Raw genomic sequence first — 21,849 nt, forward strand, 5'->3', positions numbered from 1 at the left:
GCAAAATTAAAACCTTCTGTCTCATACACAAATGACATCAAGAAAATCAATTATACCTAGAAAGGAATATCTTAATTTTCTAAAACTCTTCTGTAACATCAAAATATTCTTCAAACAAAATCTGAAACAAATTGATTATATCCTTTGGTTTGAGATTTTGTTTGAAGTCCTTAGAAGTTCTTATAAGATGCTAGAATGATCCTGGTCACTTCTGTCATGATATTATAGTCGATCACTCAGTGCACACAAATGGGGCCCCACAGATGGTGCCTCAGTCAGTAACCATCCAGTGTTAGTGTTTTCCTCACAGATGAATACCTCCATGCTCTTCACATTGCATCACTTGTCTGATATAATCCCTGCTCTAACTGAGCCAGTGGGAAAGAAAAACATGTAAATGAATACTGATAACCAAAACATCAAGCTTCTGCCCATTTCTTCACTGGATTATTTGTTTTTCAGGTGTTGAGTTTGGTAAGTTCTTCATAGATTTTGGATACTAACCATTTATCTGATATGTCATTTGCAAATATCTTCTATTCTGTCAGTCGCCTTTTAGTTTTGTTGATGGTTTCCTTTGCAGTGCAGGTTTTTTTTTTTTTGGTTTTTTTGTTTGTTTGTTTGTTTGTTTTTTTATCTAGATGAGGTCCCAATAGTTCATTTTTGCTTTTATTTCCCTTGTCTTTGGAGATGTGTCAAGTAAGAAGTTGCTGTGGCTGAGGTCAAAGAGGTCATTGCCTGTTTTCTCCTCTAGGGTTTTGATGGTTTTCTGTCTCACATTTAGGTCTTTCATCCATTTTAAGTTTATTATTGTGTATGGTGTAGGAGAGTGGTCCAGTTTCATTCTTCCACATGTTGCTATCCAGTTCTCCCAGCACGTTTGCTAAATAGACTGTCTTTTTTTCCACTGGATACTCTTTCCTGCTTTGTCAAAAATTAGTTGGCCGTACATTTGTGGGTCCAATTTTGGGTTCTCTATTCTATTCCATTGGCCTATGTGTCTGTTTTGTGCCAGTACTATTTTGATGATTACAGCTTTGTAGTAGAGGCTAAAGTCTGGGATTGTGACACCTCCCACTTTGTTTTTTTTTTTTCAACATTAATTTGGCTATTTGGGGTCTTTTGTGGTTCCACACAAATTTTAGGATTATTTGTTCTAGCTTTGAGAAGAAGGCCAGTGCAATTTTGATTGGGATTGCATTGAATGTGTAGACTGCTTTGGGTAGTATTGACATTTTAACAATATTTATTCTTCCAATCCATGAGCTTGGAATGTTTTTCCATTTCTTTGTGCCTTCTTCAATTTCCTTCATCAGTTTTCTATAGTTTTCAGCATACAGATCTTTTACATCTTTGGTTAGGTTTATCCCTAGGTATTTTGTGGTTCTTGGTTCACTTGTAAATGAGATCGATTTCTTGATTTTTCTTTCTGTTGCTTCATTATTGGCTTATAGAAATGCAACCGATTTCTGTACATTGATTTTGTATCCTGTGACTTTGCTGAATTCATGTGTCAGTTCTAGCAGCTTTTTGGTATAGTTTTTTCAGCAGAAGACATGAATAGACACTTTTCCAAAGAAGGCATCCAGACGTCTAACAGACACATGAAAAGATGCTAAACATCACTCATCATCAGGTAAATACAAATCAAAACCAGACTGAGATACCACCTCACAATGGTCAGAGTGGCTAAAATTAACAACTCAGGAAACAACAGATGTTGGCAAGGATGTGGAGAAATAGGAATCCTCTTGCACTATTGGTGGGAATACAAACTTGTGCAGCCGCTCTGGAAAACAGTGTGGAGGTTCCTCAAAAAGTTAAAAATAGAACTACTCTACAACCCAGCAATAGCACTACTAAGAATTTATCCAAAGGATACAGGAGTGCTGATTCGTAGGGGCACATGTACTCCAATGTTTATAGCAGCACCTTCAACATAGCTAAATTATGGAAAGAGCCCAAATGTCCATCAACTGATGAATGGATAAAGAAGATGTGGTTTATATATACAATAGAATACTACTTGGCAATGAGGAAGAATGAAATCCTGCCATTTGCAAGAACATGGATGGAACTGGAGGGTATTATGCTAAGTGAAATAAGTCAGGCAGAGTAAGACACGTACCATATGTTTTCACTTATATGTGGAACTTGAGAAACTTAACAGAAGACCATGGGGGAAGGGAAGGGGAAAAATAGTTTCAAACAGAGAGGGGTGCAAACCATAAGAGACTCTTAAATACAGAGAACAGAGGATTGATGGTGGGGGGCAGGGGAGAGGGGAAGATGGGTGATGGGCATTGAGGAGGGCACTGGTTGAGATGAGCTCTTGGTGTCGTATGTAAGTGATGAATCACAGTAATCTATTCCAGAAGCCAAGAACACACTGTACACACTGTATGTTAGCTAACTTGACAATAAATTATATTAAAAAAAACCAATAACATCAAGCTTGATGTTCTCCTCCAATCCGAGGAGGCTACAAGGTTCAGTGGGCACTAATGAAAAAAATGGTTAATTGCCTTCTTATAGTCCAGGAAGGTTTTGAGAGATGATTAAGCTGAACCTTGAAAGACCAATAGGAGAGGACATTCTAGCTCATGAAGATGATTGCAAAAACAGAAGTGTATGGAACAGCATGATGCCTTGGAGCCTTTCTGGGAACAGCAGAATGTTCAGCATTCCTGGGGAACAGAGCATTTCCATGCTGCCTTCAATCTGCTTTCTTCAAGTTTTTATAGTCTTGCCAGCATATAGCATCAAGAACACACACTCACATATGTGCACACACACACACCATCATGCACATACAAACACGCTTGATGACATTGACCTAAAATACACGTTGTGTGCTTCTTGTGGTCATGAATTCTGTTTCAAAGGCTTAAGATAAATATAGCAGTCATAGAATTCCTTGAATAATTTTTTTGGTTTGGTTGTTGTTGTTGTTGTTAAATTAACACTCTGCCCTCCTCCACATCTTATTGTTCAATCAAGTAATGTAGCAATGTCATTTGCTAGTATCAGAACTTCCCAGCTGCCTGAAATCCAGACAAGAGCTAACTCCATCACCCTCTTCTTGGAAACAATGATTTCAAGAATCATCGTAGCACACACTTCACCTGACCGATGATCAGGGGTCATTTTGAATGACAGTTTTATGTTTCTTCATATAAACTCATACGCTTTAAAAAGATAACAACTGTCAGGACCAGTGATACAGATCTCTATGTCATCTCAGCATCCAAACAACAAGTTCTTAACTCCTTTTTCTCAGCTTTGTACTGGTAGGCTAGTGCCACAGAAGTCTAGAGATGTAAAATGGGAATATGGCAGTGAAACCCCACATGTTGAAAGCCATCTCTTGATGGGCATAATGTCCCTGCTACAGTACTATCATTTTGGTTATAGGTAATGATTCTTGCCTTGTTTATTTTTTTTTAATTTTTTTAACGTTTATTTATTTTTGAGACAGAGAGACAGAGCATGAGCGGGGGAGGGGCAGAGAGAGAGGGAGACACAGAATCCAAAGCAGGCTCCAGGCTCTGAGCTGTCAGCCCAGAGCCTGATGGGGGGCTCCAACTCACAGACCACGAGATCGTGACCTGAGCTGAAGTTGGATGCTTAACCGACTGAGCCACCCAGGCGCCCCTTCTTGCCTTGTTTAAATACCAGGCACTTAATTTTGTTTTCAGCAAACCCATGAGCAGAAAGTGAACTGGCATGGTCGGGAGAGAAGGAAATTTGTCAAATACCAAGATTTAAAGCTTGTTGCAGGCAAAGGTCAAAAAGAATACCTTGACACAAACAGCCTCCCAATATCTCCATCTCACTGGATGCCTGTTGTGTTTTAAAGACCCTCCAATATGACCAACTGAACTACAAGGACTTCTTAAAAATATATACTCTAGGGGCGCCTGGGTGGCGCAGTCGGTTAAGCGCCCGACTTCAGCCAGGTCACGATCTCGCGGTCCGTGAGTTCGAGCCCCGCGTCAGGCTCTGGGCTGATGGCTCAGAGCCTGGAGCCAGTTTCCGATTCTGTGTCTCCCTCTCTCTCTGCCCCTCCCCCGTTCATGCTCTGTCTCTCTCTGTCCCAAAAATAAATAAACGTTGAAAAAAAATTAAAAAATATATATATATATACTCTAACTTCAGGCTCCTGGGTGGCTCAGTCGTTTGAGCATCCTACTTCAGCTCAGGTCATTATCTTGCTGTTTGTGGGTTCAAGCCCAGCATCGGGCTCTGTGCTGACAGCTCAGAGCCTGGAGCCTGCTTAGGGTTCTCTGTCTCCCTCTCTCTCTGCCCCTACCCCACTCACACTCTGTCCCTCCCTCTCTCTCTCTCAAAAGTAAATAAATATTAAAAAATGTATACTGTCATTAAATTACAGATTTATTCCCTTGAAAATTAACTGAGTAGGGTTCATAGTCTGGTAACTAAACCATGGCATCAATTATTCCCTAGAAAAGACAAGGATCTGAGGAATGGAATGCATGTTTGGGGGAACACCTAAAAGTCAAAGGGTGCCAGAATGGGCTTTGGGAAAACACACCAAGGTGGTTATAGGAGGGTAATGCCAAAGGAAGTTATGGGCTCATGAATGAGACATACCTCATCTATTTTATAACTGTCCAAGTCCATTTCTAAGAATTTTGTGAAAAGCAGAATATATATTTCTATCATTTTTTCCCAAGCCTTAAAAAACTTCTTCCAGAGCAATTGGCCTTCTTGAAAAGGTGAATCACATTTTTCTAGAAGTGCTTACAGATGAAATCCAGTGTACATACATGTCCTTTGAAATAGAAAAAATAAAAAGAAAAAAGAAAAAGAAAGGAACACAAGGCCAGAATAAGAGTTTGTCCAGACCTGTACAGCCCTGAGAGGAATGCTCAGCAAGTTGACATCAGCAGGGCAGTTCCTTCCAGCAGAGAGAGCTGGCGGTTTTACTATAGCACCCAGTCAGAACACTTTAATTGTTTTTCATGCTATACAGTCTCACGAATCTTGCCTTCCCTCAAAGTCCAGCAGCCAGCATCCACACGATAGTGATTTATTTCAATTCTGCTTTTATTAATAGCTTCTCATATTTGGTAAAATCAAGTAATTTTGCTGCCATCCAGAATGTTAATGCACTGCATGGGCAGCACAGCTAGCTTGTCAGGACGTTCTCATGGATACACACACGCACTTATTTAAAGCCAAAGGATTTTATAAAATTTCACTTTGCACTCTTAAAACACCTTCAACATTTAGCTCTGAAAAATAAATGTGTTTCCATATGCAGGTCTATTACTCCCCTGCCTTTGTTTCTTTTGCATCTTTCAAAGCTCAAATCACCTTCTCCACAGTATTTTACATATTCTTTTTTTCTATTTTCACCTCTTTGGGGGGATTTTCATTTCAACAAGTCAATTCCCTTTAAATGGGTTTTGATGATTTTTATATTTTAATAGCATATTTTGAAAAGAAAGGGATTTCTCAGCTTGTGGATAAGAATATTCGACACACAAATACAAAATATTTGGGGATCTGAAGGACAAAGCTATCATTTGTGCTTGATAGGTTTTTTCTACATGACAAAGAGAAATAGGCTCTTGAGTTTTCGTTATTGAAATCCTGTCTTTGTTGATTACTTTGCCTCTGCCTGAGCCCTTGATGAAAAGCTCCCCAAAGTGGGAAAATGTGCAGCCCTATCTCCATTATCATCCTCCTTCAGCTGACTTGCTCAGGAGCCTGAAGCTAGGAGAGAGTGTGTTGCATGGATTGGGGACCACACTGTGTCCGTTAGAAGCCACTTCCCCCAATTTCAGCCACACAAAGGGATTTTAAGATACACCTGTGATCAAAGCCTTTTTCTCGTGTTCTTCATGAGACCTACATCTAGACAAAAGACCTCCCTATCATACTTGTGCATCTGCTCAGGCTGCTCTGAGTTATCTGTGCCGATGGAGAGTGGCAGCAAGGCTGAGGGTCCCACATCATTTCTACAAGGCTTTGGAAGAAATTGAAGAAACTTGGTTCAGAGGATGCCAATGTATTTTCTGGATTACTTGGCCTAATAGACTCCATGTTATTAAATTAAGGTCACACAAAGCAGGAGTGGTCAGTGATGGGATCTGGAAGGGGCAGGGAAGAGTCAGCCTGGGGTTAAAAGAGTTTCAAGCTCAGTTGCAAAGCTGATATCCAGAAAATAATTGGTAGTCTGAATCCACAGCAGCGTTGACCTTTCACTCTGAGATTTTGCGGAGTTGTTTTTGTTTTGTACTTCTCAAGACCATTTTTAAAATTGTGGTAAGATATACATAACAAAATTTGCCTTTCTAAAGTTTTTTAAGTGTAGAGTTCAGTCGTGTTAAGTACATTCATAATGTTGTGCAACCAATCTCCAGAATTCTTTTATTCTTGCAAAACTGAAACTGTGCACACTGAACTACTACCCATTCTGCCTTCCCCAAACCCTGGCAACCACACTTCTACCTTCTGTCTTCTTGGGACCATTTTAAGTGCCTATGCTATTAGAGCTCTTTTAGCCATAAGTAACAGAAGCCACTGGAAACTGCTAAAGCAATAAAATAAATTTATAAGCTCAAGAGAGTCCAAGAAAGTGTTGGGCAGTCGGTCACAGAAAGTTAAGCATAGCCCTCAGGAGCAGATGGAGTGCAGCCCTCAAATGCCACCAAACTTCTGCATCCCTGCTTCCTTCTACACATCAGCTCCATCACCCCCTCTCTGCAGAAGGGCTTTCTCTACATGTCAGAGAAATGTCAGGTTCCATGTTAACTACAACTACTAGAGATGCATTGGATTGACAACCTCTGTGTTTCCAATATATAAATTCCCAGAAAAGAGGATTATTGAATCAAGTGGATCAGAGGCCCAATCTTGGACTGATCAGCCATGGCCAGGATGATTGGTCCAGATTAGGTCAGGTGCCCACCTTTTACCAATCAACTATCACTAAAGGAGGAGCACATAAGATCATGACAGAGCCCATGGGTAAAAGGAGGCATTGAAGGAGTTCCCAGCAGAAAGTGCCAGTGGTGCTGGGCAGATAAAGCAGAAGGTATCCACTAGCATGCCCTTCACTTCTTTCTCCACCAAATGTCCATGTATGTCAAAGCCATTTATGCAATGTTTTCTCTGTCCCACTATGACAAGCCTTTCCTAGGATGTACCCCCTTCTCTACATCTTACTTCTTACTAGCAATAAGAGATAATGAGGTTATCATCTGCATCCCTGGCACATATGCAGAAATATTCTGTCTCTCTTTCCAACAAAAGATTACATGTTAGGGTCTTAAAATGTGATCCTTCCCAATGTATTCTTGTACTTTAAGAAGAATCTAAAGATCAAAATCTTCTAAAGACCCATTGCTCCAAATTCACACCTCATGGTGGAATCAAGGCATCTGGTCACATAATCTCCCTTCCCTAAGCCCACCCAGTACTACTCCCTAGTTGGAACAGCCTCAAAGCTGTTGGCAAGAAGACAGAGAGGCTTTCTCCTCATTCTTGTTATTATCCTAATTCCTTTGTTTTGTGACATTTAACCAAGCAGTCTCCATCTGTGTTTTATGTTGGTCAGAATATCCTTGCCTGTAAAGAATTGTCTCTGCATTTGTTTTGAGCAGATTTACAGGCGGGCAAACATTTCCTCTTCATAGCATATTAGCTGAAAAGCAAAACCTACTGTGTCCTGGGAAACCTTCTTCCCAGCTGAGCAGGGCCATAAATCTGACACAGCAGTGTCCCCACAGGGATCCCCAGAGAAACTGCTCACTGTCCTCTCAGGGCGATCACAGACCCTGCACAGCGCCCACATGAAGGACTATTTAAAGTAACACCACTGAGCGTGGTCAGTGTATTTAAAAGACCATTAGTGGGGCATCTGGGTGGTTCAGTCAGTTAAGCATCCGACTTCGGATCAGGTCATGATTTCGCAGGTTTTTGAGTTCGAGCCCCACGTCAGGCTTTGTGCTGACAGCTCAGAGCCTGGAGCCTGCTTAGAATTCTGTGTCTCCTTCTCTCTCTGCCCCTCCCCCCCCGCTTGTGCTCTCTATCAAAAAATAAATAAATGTAAAAAATTTTTTTTAAAAACCATTAGCCCCACCTGAGAGTCTTCAGAGACACTTTTGAGGTCTGCTGCTCAGTCCGAGGCTGTTGAACACCATTCACAAATTTGAACAAAATCAGAGAAATGTTTTAAAAGTGTTTATTCTATATTTCTGGCCACAAGTATTGCCCCAAGCCTTTCTGCCTAAAAAGCAAGATGGAATCATAGCATTAAGAGTCCAGGAGTTTTCAATAGGAATCATACTTGATGATAGCCAGGGTAAAGGGGAAATTATTTATTGATCACATGCAATGTACTCGCAGGGCCTGAGATTGTGCTCAGAAAGGCATAAGTTGTGATCTCTGCCCTCAGAAGGCTTGCAGTCCATTTCCCTTTATGCCACCCAAAGAAATCTGATTTTCTTTGAGGAACCATCCCTATTTCACTCTCAGATTGTGTGACTTTTTAGTACCTTCCTTCTCAAATTCATAGATAGTCACATGACTCAGGATTAACCATAAGGCTTTTCCATCCCTCTGATTGGTACATAATGGGACATATCACCCAAGGCTGGCTCATCAGACTCATTTTTGAGACTTTTACTGGAATTATTGGGAAAAAGATTTGGACTTTCTGTTTTTTCTTAGGATGATAAGATGGTGGTCTGGAGTGTCTGCTGGTTATATCCTTCCTCATTTTATGGATGAGATAACTACAACACAGAAAAAGTAAGTAATTTGTCTAAGGTTGTAGATTCAGCTTGAGGAAAAGCTGGGATTCAAATCCAGATAGAATGGTTCTAGAATCCATACTCTAATAGAGTGCCTTTCATGCAATCCACGTACCTGTCATTACCAGCCAACAAGGAACTCTTCACACTCTCCATAGCTCTTTCTTCCAGGAAGATATCCTTTAAGGAAAATTTTCCCAGGTCTGCCAGAAGCGATGATCTCTGGCTTTGGAGCACACCATGGGATAGTAAGGCTGATATCTGGATGAAGAAATCAAGGACTATGAATGTAGTATACAGAAGACAAATATTTCACTAGAAAGCCTAGAATAAAGATTCTTGATCTTCTATGGGTCCTTGATCTCTTTGAGACTTTGATTTCCCAAAAAAAGCTTGTATGCACTTGAAAGGTTGATTATGACAAGGTTCTATGACAGAAACCCAGTTTGAATCAACTTGGTTAAAAAGGCTCACATGACTGTGATAAGAGCAAAGATGCAACCAGGCTCAAGGGACAACTAGAACCAGGCTCAAGGCTTGTAAGTTTTTCCCCCCACTGCTCCTATGTGTCAGTTTTATTCTCTCTGACCCATAGTAAACAACACGGTTGAAATTGAGTCTCATTTCACATTGACAAGCCACATCTTTGCCCCAGCTTTAGTTCAAAAATATCCTAGTAAACTATTTTAATTGGCCACAGGTTATGGAAGCAAAGAACTGGGATCAGCAGCAGTTATCACCCAAAGAAAAAGGGTAGTATCTTTAGAAGAAGAGAGGATGTGGGCAGACAAAGCAAAGATAACCTCAGGAAAGAACCCAGTGGGACATTGAAACTAGAGCCCAAAACTGTGTCTAAAAAATAAAGTGGAAAACTGAGAATATATATGAATAATTCAGGGAAACACTCATCTCAGGCTCTTATCTTAATGGTGCAAGAGAAATGTTTTGACCAAGATTAATCAGTATGTAGTCTCCAAATTTCCTTTTTTTGGTAAAGAATTCATAGCATAACCCATATTACTGTGCCTCATCAAAGGGAAAATTACTTTAGAAAAAAAATATAGTTTCTTAGTGCTCTGTTAGCATGAAGTTTCTTTTCTTTCCACATTTTATTTATTTTTTTTAAGTTTATATTGAGACAGAGAGAGAGCATATGCAAAACTGGGGGAGGGGCAGAGGGAGAGAGAGAATCTCAAGCACGTTCCATCAGTGCAGAGCTGATGTGAGGCTGATTCCCACAAACCATGAGATCATGATCTGAGTTGAAATCAGGAGTCGGATGCTTAATTGATGGAGCCACCCAGGAACCCATGTTTCCACATTTTAAAAGAGAAATAAGAGATGTTAAATCAGATTGGTCTTGTCCAGGCTGTCTATACCCAATATTAATTGTGCAGAATATTTAGGAAACGCTCAAGTAGGCTTTTAAACTCCAGTCTAAGCCCCTTTCAGTCTGTCCTCTGTACAGATGGGGAATTTTTTTTGTGTTTAGTGTCTTAAAACACGAGTTTGTCATGATTCTCCATAAATTCCTAGTGCTCAAAACTACATACAGTTGGGATCCAATCTCCTAAACCAATCTCATCTCCAAGTACTGTATCTGGGGTTGCTTCCTCAGTCCTCCAAAGCTTCATGATTATTTTTACTTCTGACATCCATATCCTTCTTTCAACTTATCCCAAATCTCATCCATTGTTTAAAGCTTGGTTTGATTCCCACATTTGTGGAGAACTACCAAGTGTCACTTACCTTTCATTCTTCAATTCATTGCCACATTTTGCCTGTTCTGCTCTGTATGTAGGGAACTAATCCATGGAAACTCTGCTTCCTAGGCTCCCTTGCTAACTGTGCTAACTGGTTTCCAGGTACATTCATCCAATAGGAGGTAAGAAGCCAGAGGACATCTTTGAGGAGTGGCATCTCTGATAGTGACTCGGCTCCTCCATGGTCAACTCTAGCCTCTGCAGTTGCTAATCTCTGGGCTGCCTCACTAACCCTGTTTGTCTTCTCATATCTTCCAAGCAACTTTATATCCTGGTAATGAGTCCTCCATATTAAATTCTCTTTATTTGGATACCTGGAATAGATTCATTTTTCTTGGCTAGAAATTTTTTTTTCAAACAGAAAACCACCTCATAATCTCTCTCTTCTCTGCTTACCCATAATAAGCACTGCCATATCAATTGTTCAATAATGTTACTTAACTTTTAAATAGTAGTATAGCTTGAATTATTTAAAATAGTACAAAATAATAGACCATAAAGACCTCATCCTAGATGCCCAGTCTTCTGTTTAAGTATACACTCGTTAGAGCATGTTGCCAGACTAGGAAAATCCTGGTCCTCTGTCTTCCACAGAAACAATAAATTAACAACAATATATGGACCATGATACCCCTGTGAAAACTCTGGATACATTTGAAGAGCTATGGCACTCAAGCCAATGTAAATTCAAGAAAGAATTCCAGAGTAAGAGGTAGAAAAATTTATGAGATTTTGCAAAACTATAACCTCTCTCTACCCAGCATAGCAAGTCACAACATTCATCCACACCAATACCAGAGATCTTTCCTAGGGTCTGAAACAAAATGGTGGACTGTGCATCCAACTTTCTGGGTTGTCTGGGGGATGACTGAGGTATTGGTTTCTGTATTGTCTGACTTACAACATTGATGGTACTGGTGCCAGAGTTTGGAAGCTGCTGAAAACAAAGGCAAGCATTTCAGGACATTACAGCTACAGTTCTGCATGCATACATAAAGGGTTACAAGACATCAGAAAAGGTTTGAACAGTCTTAGAACTTCTACTCAGGTTAATTATGAAATTCTTCCTCTGCACAAAGTCAGTTCTTAAAGATTTGGAGAGGTAGCTGCTTATTCAAATGCACAAATCTCAAAAAAAAAATCACAAGGCATACAAAGACACAGGGAAACGGCCCAAAGGAACAAAATAAAACTTCAGACCTTAAATGAATGTAGATCTCTAAGCTGCTTGACAAAGAACTTAACTGTCATAAAGATGCTCGTTGAGCTAAAAGAGAACACTGATAGAAAACTAAATGAAATTAGGAAAACATTGCTCTAACAAAATGAGAATATCAACAAAAAGAAACTATCAAGAAGACCCAAACAAATTATGGAGATGAAAATTACAATAACTAAACTAAAAAAATTTTCTAGTGAGGCTCAATATCAAACTTGATCATGCGGAAGAAGGAACTAGTGAACTTGAAGATATGTCACTGGACATCAGCTAGAGAAGCAAAAAGGAAAAAAGAATGGAGAGAAGTGAAGAAAGCCTAAAGGACTTATAGGATGCTAGAGAATAGATCAATAGCTGTATGATGGGAATCTCAGAAGAAGAAAAAAAAGAGAGAAAGGGACAGGACAGAAAGTTTATTTGAAAAAATAATGGCTGAAAATTCCCAAATGTTGGGAAAGAAATTTTCATTCATATTCATGAACTCATACATATTCAAGAAGCTCAAAAATTCCAAATAAGATAAACCCAAAGAAACAAAGAGAGAATCTTGAAAGCAGCAAGACAAAATTGACTCGTCATGTACAAGGGAGCCTCTGTAAGATTATCAGCAGACAACTTACAGGCAAGAAGGGATAATATATTCAGAGTGCTGAAAGGAAAAAAAAAATGTCAATCAAGGATGCTGTATCTGACAAAACTGTCTTTCAAAATGGAGAAATTAAGATTTTCCCAGAAAAGCAAAAGCTGAGAGAGTTCTTTACCACTAGACCTGACCTGTCCTATAAGAAATGCTAAAGGGAGTCCTTCAAGTTAAAAAAAAAAAAAGATGGTAGAAAGCAGCTTGAAGCTGTATGAAAATATAAGGTTCTCCAATAAAGGTAAATATATGGACAATTATAGTAAACTGTACTGTTGTGATTTTTGGTGCATAAAATTAGAGGTGAAAATCCAGCAAAAAAGATATAAATCGATGTTAATAGGTATACAACAAATAAGACATAATTTTTTTTTATGAAATTTATTGACAAATTGGTTTCCATACAACACCCAGTGCTCATCCCAAAAGGTGCCCTCCTCAATACCCATCACCCACCCTCTCCTCCCTCCCACCCTCCATCAACCCTCAGTTTGTTCTCAGTTTTTAACAGTCTCTTATGCTTTGGCTCTCTCCCATTCTAACCTCTTTTTTTTTTTTCCTTCCCCTCCCCCATGGGTTCCTGTTAAGTTTCTCAGGATCCACATAAGAGTGAAACCATATGGTATCTGTCTTTCTCTGTATGGCTTATTTCACTTAGCATCACACTCTCCAGTTCCATCCACGTTGCTACAAAAGGCCATATTTCATTTTTTCTCATTGCCACGTAATATTCCATTGTGTATATAAACCACAATTTCTTTATCCATTCATCAGTTGATGGACATTTAGGCTCTTTCCATAATTTGGCTATTGTTGAGAGTGCTGCTATGAACATTGGGGTACAAGTGGCCCTATGCATCAGTACTCCTGTATCCCTTGGATAAATTCCTAGCAGTGCTATTGCTGGGTCATAGGGTAGGTCTATTTTTACTTTTCTGAGGAACCTCCACACTGCTTTCCAGAGCGGCTGCACCAATTTGCATTCCCACCAACAGTGCAAGAGGGTTCCCGTTTCTCCACATCCTCTCCAGCATCTATAGTCTCCTGATTTGTTCATTTTGGCCACTCTGACTGGCGTGAGGTGATACCTGAGTGTGGTTTGGATTTGTATTTCCCTGATAAGGAGTGACGCTGAACATCTTTTCATGTGCCTGTTGGCCATCCGGATGTCTTCTTTAGAGAAGTGTCTATTCATGTTTTCTGCCCATTTCTTCACTGGGTTATTTGTTTTTCGGGTGTGGAGTTTGGTGAGCTCTTTATAGATTTTGGATACTAGCCCTTTGTCCGATATGTCATTTGCGAATATCTTTTCCCATTCCGTTGGTTGCCTTTTAGTTTTGTTGGTTGTTTCCTTTGCTGTGCAGAAGCTTTTTATCTTCATAAGGTCCCAGTAATTCACTTTTGCTTTTAATTCCCTTGCCTTTGGGGATGTGTCAAGTAAGAGATTGCTACGGCTGAGGTCAGAGAGGTCTTTTCCTGCTTTCTCCTCTAAGGTTTTGATGGTTTCCTGTCTCACATTTAGGTCCTTTATCCATTTTGAGTTTATTTTTGTGAATGGTGTGAGAAAGTGGTTTAGTTTCAACCTGCTGCATGTTGCTGTCCAGTTCTCCCAGCACCATTTGTTAAAGAGGCTGTCTTTTTTCCATTGGATGTTCTTTCCTGCTTTGTCAAAGATGAGTTGACCATACGTTTGTGGGTCTAGTTCTGGGGTTTCTATTCTATTCCATTGGTCTATGTGTCTGTTTTTGTGCCAATACCATGCTGTCTTGATGATGACAGCTTTGTAGTAGAGGCTAAAGTCTGGGATTGTGATGCCTCCTGCTTTGGTCTTCTTCTTCAAAATTCCTTTGGCTATTCGGGGCCTTTTGTGGTTCCATATGAATTTTAGGATTGCTTGTTCTAGTTTCGAGAAGAATGCTGGTGCAATTTTGATTGGGATTGCATTGAATGTGTAGATAGCTTTGGGTAGTATTGACATTTTGACAATATTTATTTTTCCAATCCATGAGCAGGGAATGTCTTTCCATTTCTTTAAATCTTCTTCAATTTCCTTCAGAAGCTTTCTATAGTTTTCAGCATACAGATCCTTTACATCTTTGGTTAGATTTATTCCTAGGTATTTTATGCTTCTTGGTGCAATTGTGAATGGGATCAGTTTCTTTATTTGTCTTTCTGTTGCTTCATTGTTAGTGTATAAGAATGCAACTGATTTCTGTACATTGATTTTGTATCCTGCAACTTTGCTGAATTCATGTATCAGTTCTAGCAGACTTTTGGTGGAGTCTATCGGATTTTCCATGTATAATATCATGTCATCTGCAAAAAGCGAAAGCTTGACTTCATCTTTGCCAATTTTTGATGCCTTTGATTTCCTTTTGTTGTCTGATTGCTGATGCTAGAACTTCCAGCACTATGTTAAACAGCAGCGGTGAGAGTGGGCATCCTTGTCGTGTTCCTGATCTCAGGGAAAAAGCTCTCAGTTTTTCCCCGTTGAGGATGATGTTAGCTGTGGGCTTTTCATAAATGGCTTTTATGATGTGTAAGTATGTTCCTTCTATCCCGACTTTCTCAAGGGTTTTTATTAAAAAAAGGTGCTGGATTTTGTCGAAGGCCTTTTCTGCATCGATTGACAGGATCATATGGTTCTTCTCTTTTTTTTTGTTAATGTGATGTATCACGTTGATTGATTTGCGAATGTTGAACCAGCCCTGCATCCCAGGAATGAATCCCACTTGATCATGGTGAATAATTCTTTTTATATGCCATTGAATTCGATTTGCTAGTATCCTATTGAGAATTTTTGCATCCATATTCATCAGGGATATTGGCCTGTAGTTCTCTTTTTTTACTGGGTCTCTGTCTGGTTTAGGAATCAAAGTAATACTGGCTTCATAGAATGAGTCTGGAAATTTTCCTTCCCGTTCTATTTCTTGGAATAGCTTGAGAAGGATAGGTATTATCTCTGCTTTAAACGTCTGGGAGAACTCCCCTGGGAAGCCATCTGGTCCTGGACTCTTATTTGTTGGGAGATTTTTGATAACCGATTCAATTTCTTCTCTGGTTATGGGTCTGTTCAAGCTTTCTATTTCCTCCTGATTGAGTTTTGGAAGAGTGTGGGTGTTCAGGAATTTGTCCATTTCTTCCAGGTTGTCCAATTTGTTGGCATTTAATTTTTCATAGTATTCCCTGATAATTGCGTGTATCTCTGAGGGATTGGTTTAATAATTCCATTTTCATTCATGATTTTATCTATTGGGCTCATCTCCCTTTTCTTTTTGAGAAGCCTGGCTAGAGGTTTGTCAATTTTGTTTATTTTTTCAAAAAACCAACTCTTGGTTTCGTTGATCTGCTTTACAGTTTTTTTAGATTCTATATTGTTTATTTCTGCTCTGATCTTTATTATTTCTCTTCTTCTGCTGGGTTTAGGCTGCCTTTGCTGTTCTGCTTCTATTTTCTTGAGGTGTGCTGTTAGATTTGTATTTGGGATTTTTCTTGTTTCTTGAGATAGGCCTGGATTGCAATGTATTTTCCTCTCAGGACTGCCTTTGCTGCATCCCAAAGCGTTTGGATTGTTGTATTTTCATTTTCGTTTGTTTCCATATATTTTTTAATTTCTTCTCTAATTGCCTGGTTGACCCACTCATTCGTTAGTAGGGTGTTCTTTAACCTCCATGCTTTTGGAGGTTTTCCAGACTTTTTTCTGTGGTTGATTTCAAGCTTCATGGCATTGTGGTCTGAAAGTAAGCATGGTATAATTTCAATTCTTGTAAACTTATGAAGGGCTGTTTTGTGACCCAGTATATGATCTATCTTGGAGAATGTTCCATGTGCGCTCGAGAAGAAAGTATATTCTGTTGCTTTGGGATGTAGAGTTCTAAATATATCTGTCAAGTCCATCTGATCCAATGTCTCATTCAGGGCCCTTGTTTCTTTATTGACCGTGTGTCTAGATGATCTATCCATTTCTGTAAGTGGGGTGTTAAAGTCCCCTGCAATTACCACATTCTTATCAATAAGGTTGCTTATGTTTATGAGTAATTGTTTTATATATTTGGGGGCTCCAGTATTCGGCGCATAGACATTTATAATTGTTAGCTCTTCCTGATGGATAGACCCTGTAACTATTACATAATGTCCTTCTTCATCTCTTGTTACAGCCTTTAATTTAAAGTCTAGTTTGTCTGATATAAGTATGGCTACTCCAGCTTTCTTTTGGCTTCGAGTCGCATGATAAATAGTTCTCCATCCCCTCACTCTCAATCTAAAGGTGTCAGGTCTAAAATGAGTCTCTTGTAGACAGCAAATAGATGTGTCTTGTTTTTTTATCCATTCTGATACCCTATGTCTTTTGGTTGGTACATTTAATCCATTTACATTCAGTGTTATTATAGAAAGATACGGGTTTAGAGTCATTGTGATGTCTGTATGTTTTATGCTTGTAGTGATGTCTCTGGTACTTTGTCTCACAGGGTCACCCTTAGGATCTCTTGTAGGGCTGGTTTAGTGGTGACAAATTCCTTCAGTTTTTGTTTGTTTGGGAAGACCTTTATCTCTCCTTCTATTCTAAATGACAGACTTGCTGGATAAAGGATTCTTGGCTGCATATTTTTTCTGTCTAGCACACTGAAAATCTCGTGCCAATTCTTTCTGGCCTGCCAAGTTTCAAAAGAGAGATCAGTCACGAGTCTTATAGGTCTCCCTTTATATGTGAGGGCACGTTTACCCCTTGCTGCTTTCAGAATTTTCTCTTTATCCTTGTATTATGCCAGTTTCACTATGATATGTCGTGCAGAAGATCGATTCAAGTTACGTCTGAAGGGAGTTCTCTGTGGCTCTTGGATTTCAATGCCTTTTTCCTTCCCCAGTTCAGGGAAGTTCTCAGCTATTATTTCTTCAAGTACCCCTTCAGCACCTTTCCCTCTCTCTTCCTCCTCTGGGATACCAATTATGCTTATATTATTTCTTTTTAGTGTATCACTTAGTTCTCTAATTTTTCCCTCATACTCCTGGATTTTTTTATCTCTCTTTTTCTCAGCTTCCTCTTTTTCCATAACTTTATCTTCTAGTTCACCTATTCTCTCCTCTGCCTCTTCAAGCCGAGCTGTGGTGGTTTCCATTTTGTTATGCATTTCGTTTAAAACGTTTTTCAGCTCCTCGTGACTGTTCCTTAGTCCCTTGATCTCTGTAGCAAGAGATTCTCTGCTGTCCTGTATACTGTTTTCAAGCATAGCGATTAATTTTATGACTATTATTCTAAATTCACTTTCTGTTATATTATTTAAATCCTTTTTGATCAGCTCGTTAGCTGTTGTTATTTCCTGGAGATTCTTCTGAGGGGAATTCTTCCGCTTGGTCATTTTGGATAGTCCCTGGCGTGGTGAGGACCTGCAGGGCACTTCCCCTGTGCTGTGGTGTATAACTGGAGTTGGTGGGCGGGGCAGCAGTCCGACCTGATGTCTGCCCCCAGCCCACCGCTGGGGCCACAGTCAGACTGGTGTGTGCCTTCTCTTCCCCTCTCCTAGGGGCGGGATTCACTGTGGGGTGGTGTGGCTCGTCTGGGCTACTTGCACCCTGCCAGGCTTGTGATGCTGGGGATCTGGCGTATTAGCTGGGGTGGGTAGGCAAGGTGCTCGGGGGCAGGAGGGGCAGGCTTAGATCGCTTCTCCTTACGTGATCCACTTCAGGAGGGGCCCTGTGGCAGCGGGAGGGAGTCAGATCCGCTGCCGGAGGTTTGGCTCCGCCGAAGCGCAGAGTTGGGTGTTTGCGCGGAGCGAGCAAGTTCCCTGGCAGGAACTGGTTCTCTGGGATTTTGGCTGGGGAATGGGCGGGGGAGATGGCGCTGGCGAGCGCCTTTGTTCCCCACCAAACTGAGCTCTGTCATCAGGGGGCTCAGCAGCTCTCCCTCCCTTTGTCCTCCAGCCTTCCCGCTTTCCGAGCAGAGCTGTTAACTTATGACCTCCCAGACGCTAAGTCGCGCTTGCTGTCGGAACACAGTCTGTCAGGCCCCTCCGCTTTTGCAAGCCAGACTCGGGGGCTCTGCTTGGCCGGCGAGCCGCCCCTCCCCCCTGGCTCCCTCCCGCCAGTCCTTGGAGCGCGCACCGCCTCGCCGCCCTTCCTACCCTCTTCTGTGGGCCTCTCGTCTGCGTTTGGCTCCGGCGACTCCATTCTGCTAATCCTCTGGCGGTTTTCTGGGTTATTTAGGCAGGTGTAGATGGAATCTAAGTGATCAGCAGGACGTGCGGTGAGCCCAGCGTCCTCCTAAGCCGCCATCTTGCAAAACCTCTCCTAAGACATAATTTTTGACATTAATGACATGAAGTGGGGGGATGGAGCTGTAGAGGATAGAATTTTTGTACATGATTGAAATTATCAGTTTAAAATAGAATGTTACGGGAACTTTCTAGAATGTTCAGTGAAAACGGAGAAGCGGTGGCTGCCTGAGCTGCGCCCAGCAATGTGCTCCTTCCCGCTCCCCCACACTGACCTCAGCCCCCTCACCGGCTGTAGAAAATGGTGAAAGAAACTACTTACTACATTTTGGGGGTCAAACCCAATGCCACCCAGGAAGAATTGAAAAAGGCTTACAGGAAATTGTCTTTGAAGTACCACCCTGACAAGAATCCAAATGAAGGAGAGAAGTTTAAACAGATTTCTCAAGCTTATGAAGTGCTCTCTGATGCGAAGAAAAGGAAATTATATGACAAAGGAGGAGAACAGGCAATTAAAGAAGGTGGAGAAGGTGGTGGTTTTGGCTCCCCCATGGATATCTTTGATATGTTTTTTGGAGGAGGAGGAAGGATTCAGAGAGAAAGGAGAGGTAAAAATGCTGTGCACCAGCTCTTTGTAACTTTAGCAGATTTGTATAATGGTACAACAAAAAAACTAGCTATGCAAAAGAATGTGATTTGCAATGAATATGAAGGCCAGGGTGGTGAGAAAGGAGTGGTAGAATGTTGTTCCAATTGCTGAGGTACTGGAATGAAAATAAGTATTCATCAGATAGGACCTGGAATGGTTCAGCAAATTCAATCTGTGTGCATGGAGTGCCAGGGCCATGGGGAATGGATCAGTCCTAAAGATAGATGTAAAAGCTGCAATGGAAGGAAAATAGTTTGAGAAAAGAAAATTCTAGAAGTTCATATTCACAAAGTCATGAAAGATGGCCGGAAGATAACATTCCATGGTGAAGGAGACCAAGAACCTGGATTGGAACCAGGAGATATTATCATTGTTTTAGATCAGAAGGACCATGCTGTTTTTACTAGGCGAGGAGAGGATCTTTTCATGTGTATGGACATACAGCTGGTTGAAGCACTGTGCAGCTTTCAAAACCAATGTCTACTCTTGACAGCAGAACAATTGTCATTACCTCTCATCCAGGTCAGATTGTCAAACATGGAAATATCAAGTGTGTGCTGAATGAAGGCATGCCAATTAATTGTAGACCATATGAAAAGGGTTGCCTAATCATCAAATTTAAGGTAAACTTTCCTGAGAATGGCTTTCTCTCTCCTGATAAACTCTCTTTGCTGGAAAAACTCCTACCTGAGAGGAAGGAAGTAGAAAAGACTGATGAAATGGACCAGGTAAAACTGGTGGACTTTGATCCAAATCAGGAAAGATGGCACCATTACAATGGAGAAGTGTATGAGGATGATGAACATCACCCTAGGGAAGGTGTTCAGTGTCAAACCTCTTAATGGGGCCAGTGAATAACACTGCTGGCATTTTATATGCAGTGATGAATGAGTGAAGGACTATAATCATAGCTCACTACTTGCTGTTGTTGTTGTTTTAATATTCAACTATAGAAGTGTTTTAAAAGTTAAATGAAGAGTAAAAAATATAAAAGCTCTGACTTTGCCCTGTATGTATGATGACTTCAGTGTGCAAGATACGTTTAATACTTGTAAAAACTACTTTTAAAAAAAATCTCCCCATGAGGTCCCAATAGTTCATTTTTGCTTTTAATTCCCTTGCTTTTGGGGATGTGTCAAGTAAGAAATTTCTGCGGCTGAGGTCAGAGAGGTATTTTCCTGCTTTCTCCTCTAGAGTTTTGATGGTTTCCTGTCTCCCATTCAGGTCCTTTATCCATTTTGAGTTTGCTTTTGTTTTTTTTTAATTTTTTTTTCAACGTTTATTTATTATTGGGATAGAGATAGACAGAGCATGAACGGGGGAGGGGCAGAGACAGAGGGAGACACAGAATCGGAAACAGGCTCCAGGCTCTGAGCCATCAGCCCAGAGCCTGACGCGGGGCTCGAACTCACAGAGTGCGAGATCGTGACCTGGCTGAAGTCGGACGCTTAACCGACTGCGCCACCCAGGCGCCCCTGCTTTTGTGAATGGTGTAAGAAAGTGGTCTAGTTTCATCCTTCTGCATGTTGCTGTCCAGTTCTCCCAGCACCATTTGTTAAAGAGACTGTCTTTTTTCCATTGGATATTCTTTCCTGCTTTGTCAAAGATTAGTTGGCCACACTTTTGTGGTCTAATTCTGGGGTTTCTATTCTATTTCATTGGTCTATGTGTCTGTTTTTGTGCCAATATCATGCTGTCTTGATGATGACAGCTTTGTAGTAGAGGCTAAAGTCTGGGATTGTGATGCCTCCTGCTTTGGTCTTCTTCAAAATTACCTTGGCTATTCGGGGTCTTTTGTGGTTCCACACAAGTTTTAGGATTGCTTGTTCTAGCCTCAAGAAGAATACTGTGCAATTTTGATTGGGATTGCATTGAATGTGTAGATAGTTTTGGGTAGTATTGACATTTTAACAATATTTATTCTTCCAATCCATGAGCATGGAATGTTTTTCCATTTCTTTATATCCTCTTCAATTTCCTTCATAAGCTTTCTATAGTTCTCAGCATACAAATGTTTTACATCTTTGGTTAGCTTTATTCCTAGGTATTTTATGCTTCTTGGTGCAATTGTGAATGGGATCAGTTTCTTTATGTGTCTTTCTGATGCTTCATTATGAGTGTATAAGAATGCAACTGATTTCTGTACATTGATTTTGTATCCTGCAACTTTGCTGAATTCATCAGTTCTAGCAGACTTCTGGTAGAGTCTATCAGGTTTTCCATGTATAATATCATGTCATCTGCAAAAAGTGAAAGCTTGACTTCATCTTTGCCAATTTTGATGCCTTTGATTTCCTTTTTGTTGTCTGATTGCTGATGCTAGCTAGCACTTCCAACACTATGTTAAACAACAGCGGTGAGAGTGGACATCCCTGTCCTGTTCCTGATCTCAGGGGGAAAGCTCTCAGTTTTTCCCCATTGAGGATGATGTTAGCTGTGGGCTTTTCATAAATGGCTTTGATGATGTTTAAGTATGTTCCTTCTATCCCGACTTTCTCAAGGGTTTTTATTAAGAAAGGATGCTGAATTTTGTCAAATGCTTTTTCTGCATCGATGGACAGGATCATATGGTTCTTATCTTTTCTT

General features: G+C 40.5%; 1 protein-coding gene across 1 annotated transcript; it reads left to right on the forward strand.

The window, feature by feature from the left end:
• The first annotated feature begins 18,915 nt into the window (after positions 1 to 18,915).
• Positions 18,916 to 20,105, forward strand: LOC125153288 (dnaJ homolog subfamily A member 1-like). Its single transcript, XM_047836312.1, has 2 exons — positions 18,916 to 19,222; positions 19,786 to 20,105. The coding sequence occupies exons 1-2, from the start codon at positions 18,916 to 18,918 to the stop codon at positions 20,103 to 20,105; spliced, it is 627 nt and encodes a 208-aa protein (XP_047692268.1).
• Positions 20,106 to 21,849: the final 1,744 nt, after the last annotated feature.

Source organism: Prionailurus viverrinus, chromosome E2, assembly GCF_022837055.1.
Source record: "Prionailurus viverrinus isolate Anna chromosome E2, UM_Priviv_1.0, whole genome shotgun sequence".
Taxonomy (NCBI): domain Eukaryota; kingdom Metazoa; phylum Chordata; class Mammalia; order Carnivora; family Felidae; genus Prionailurus; species Prionailurus viverrinus.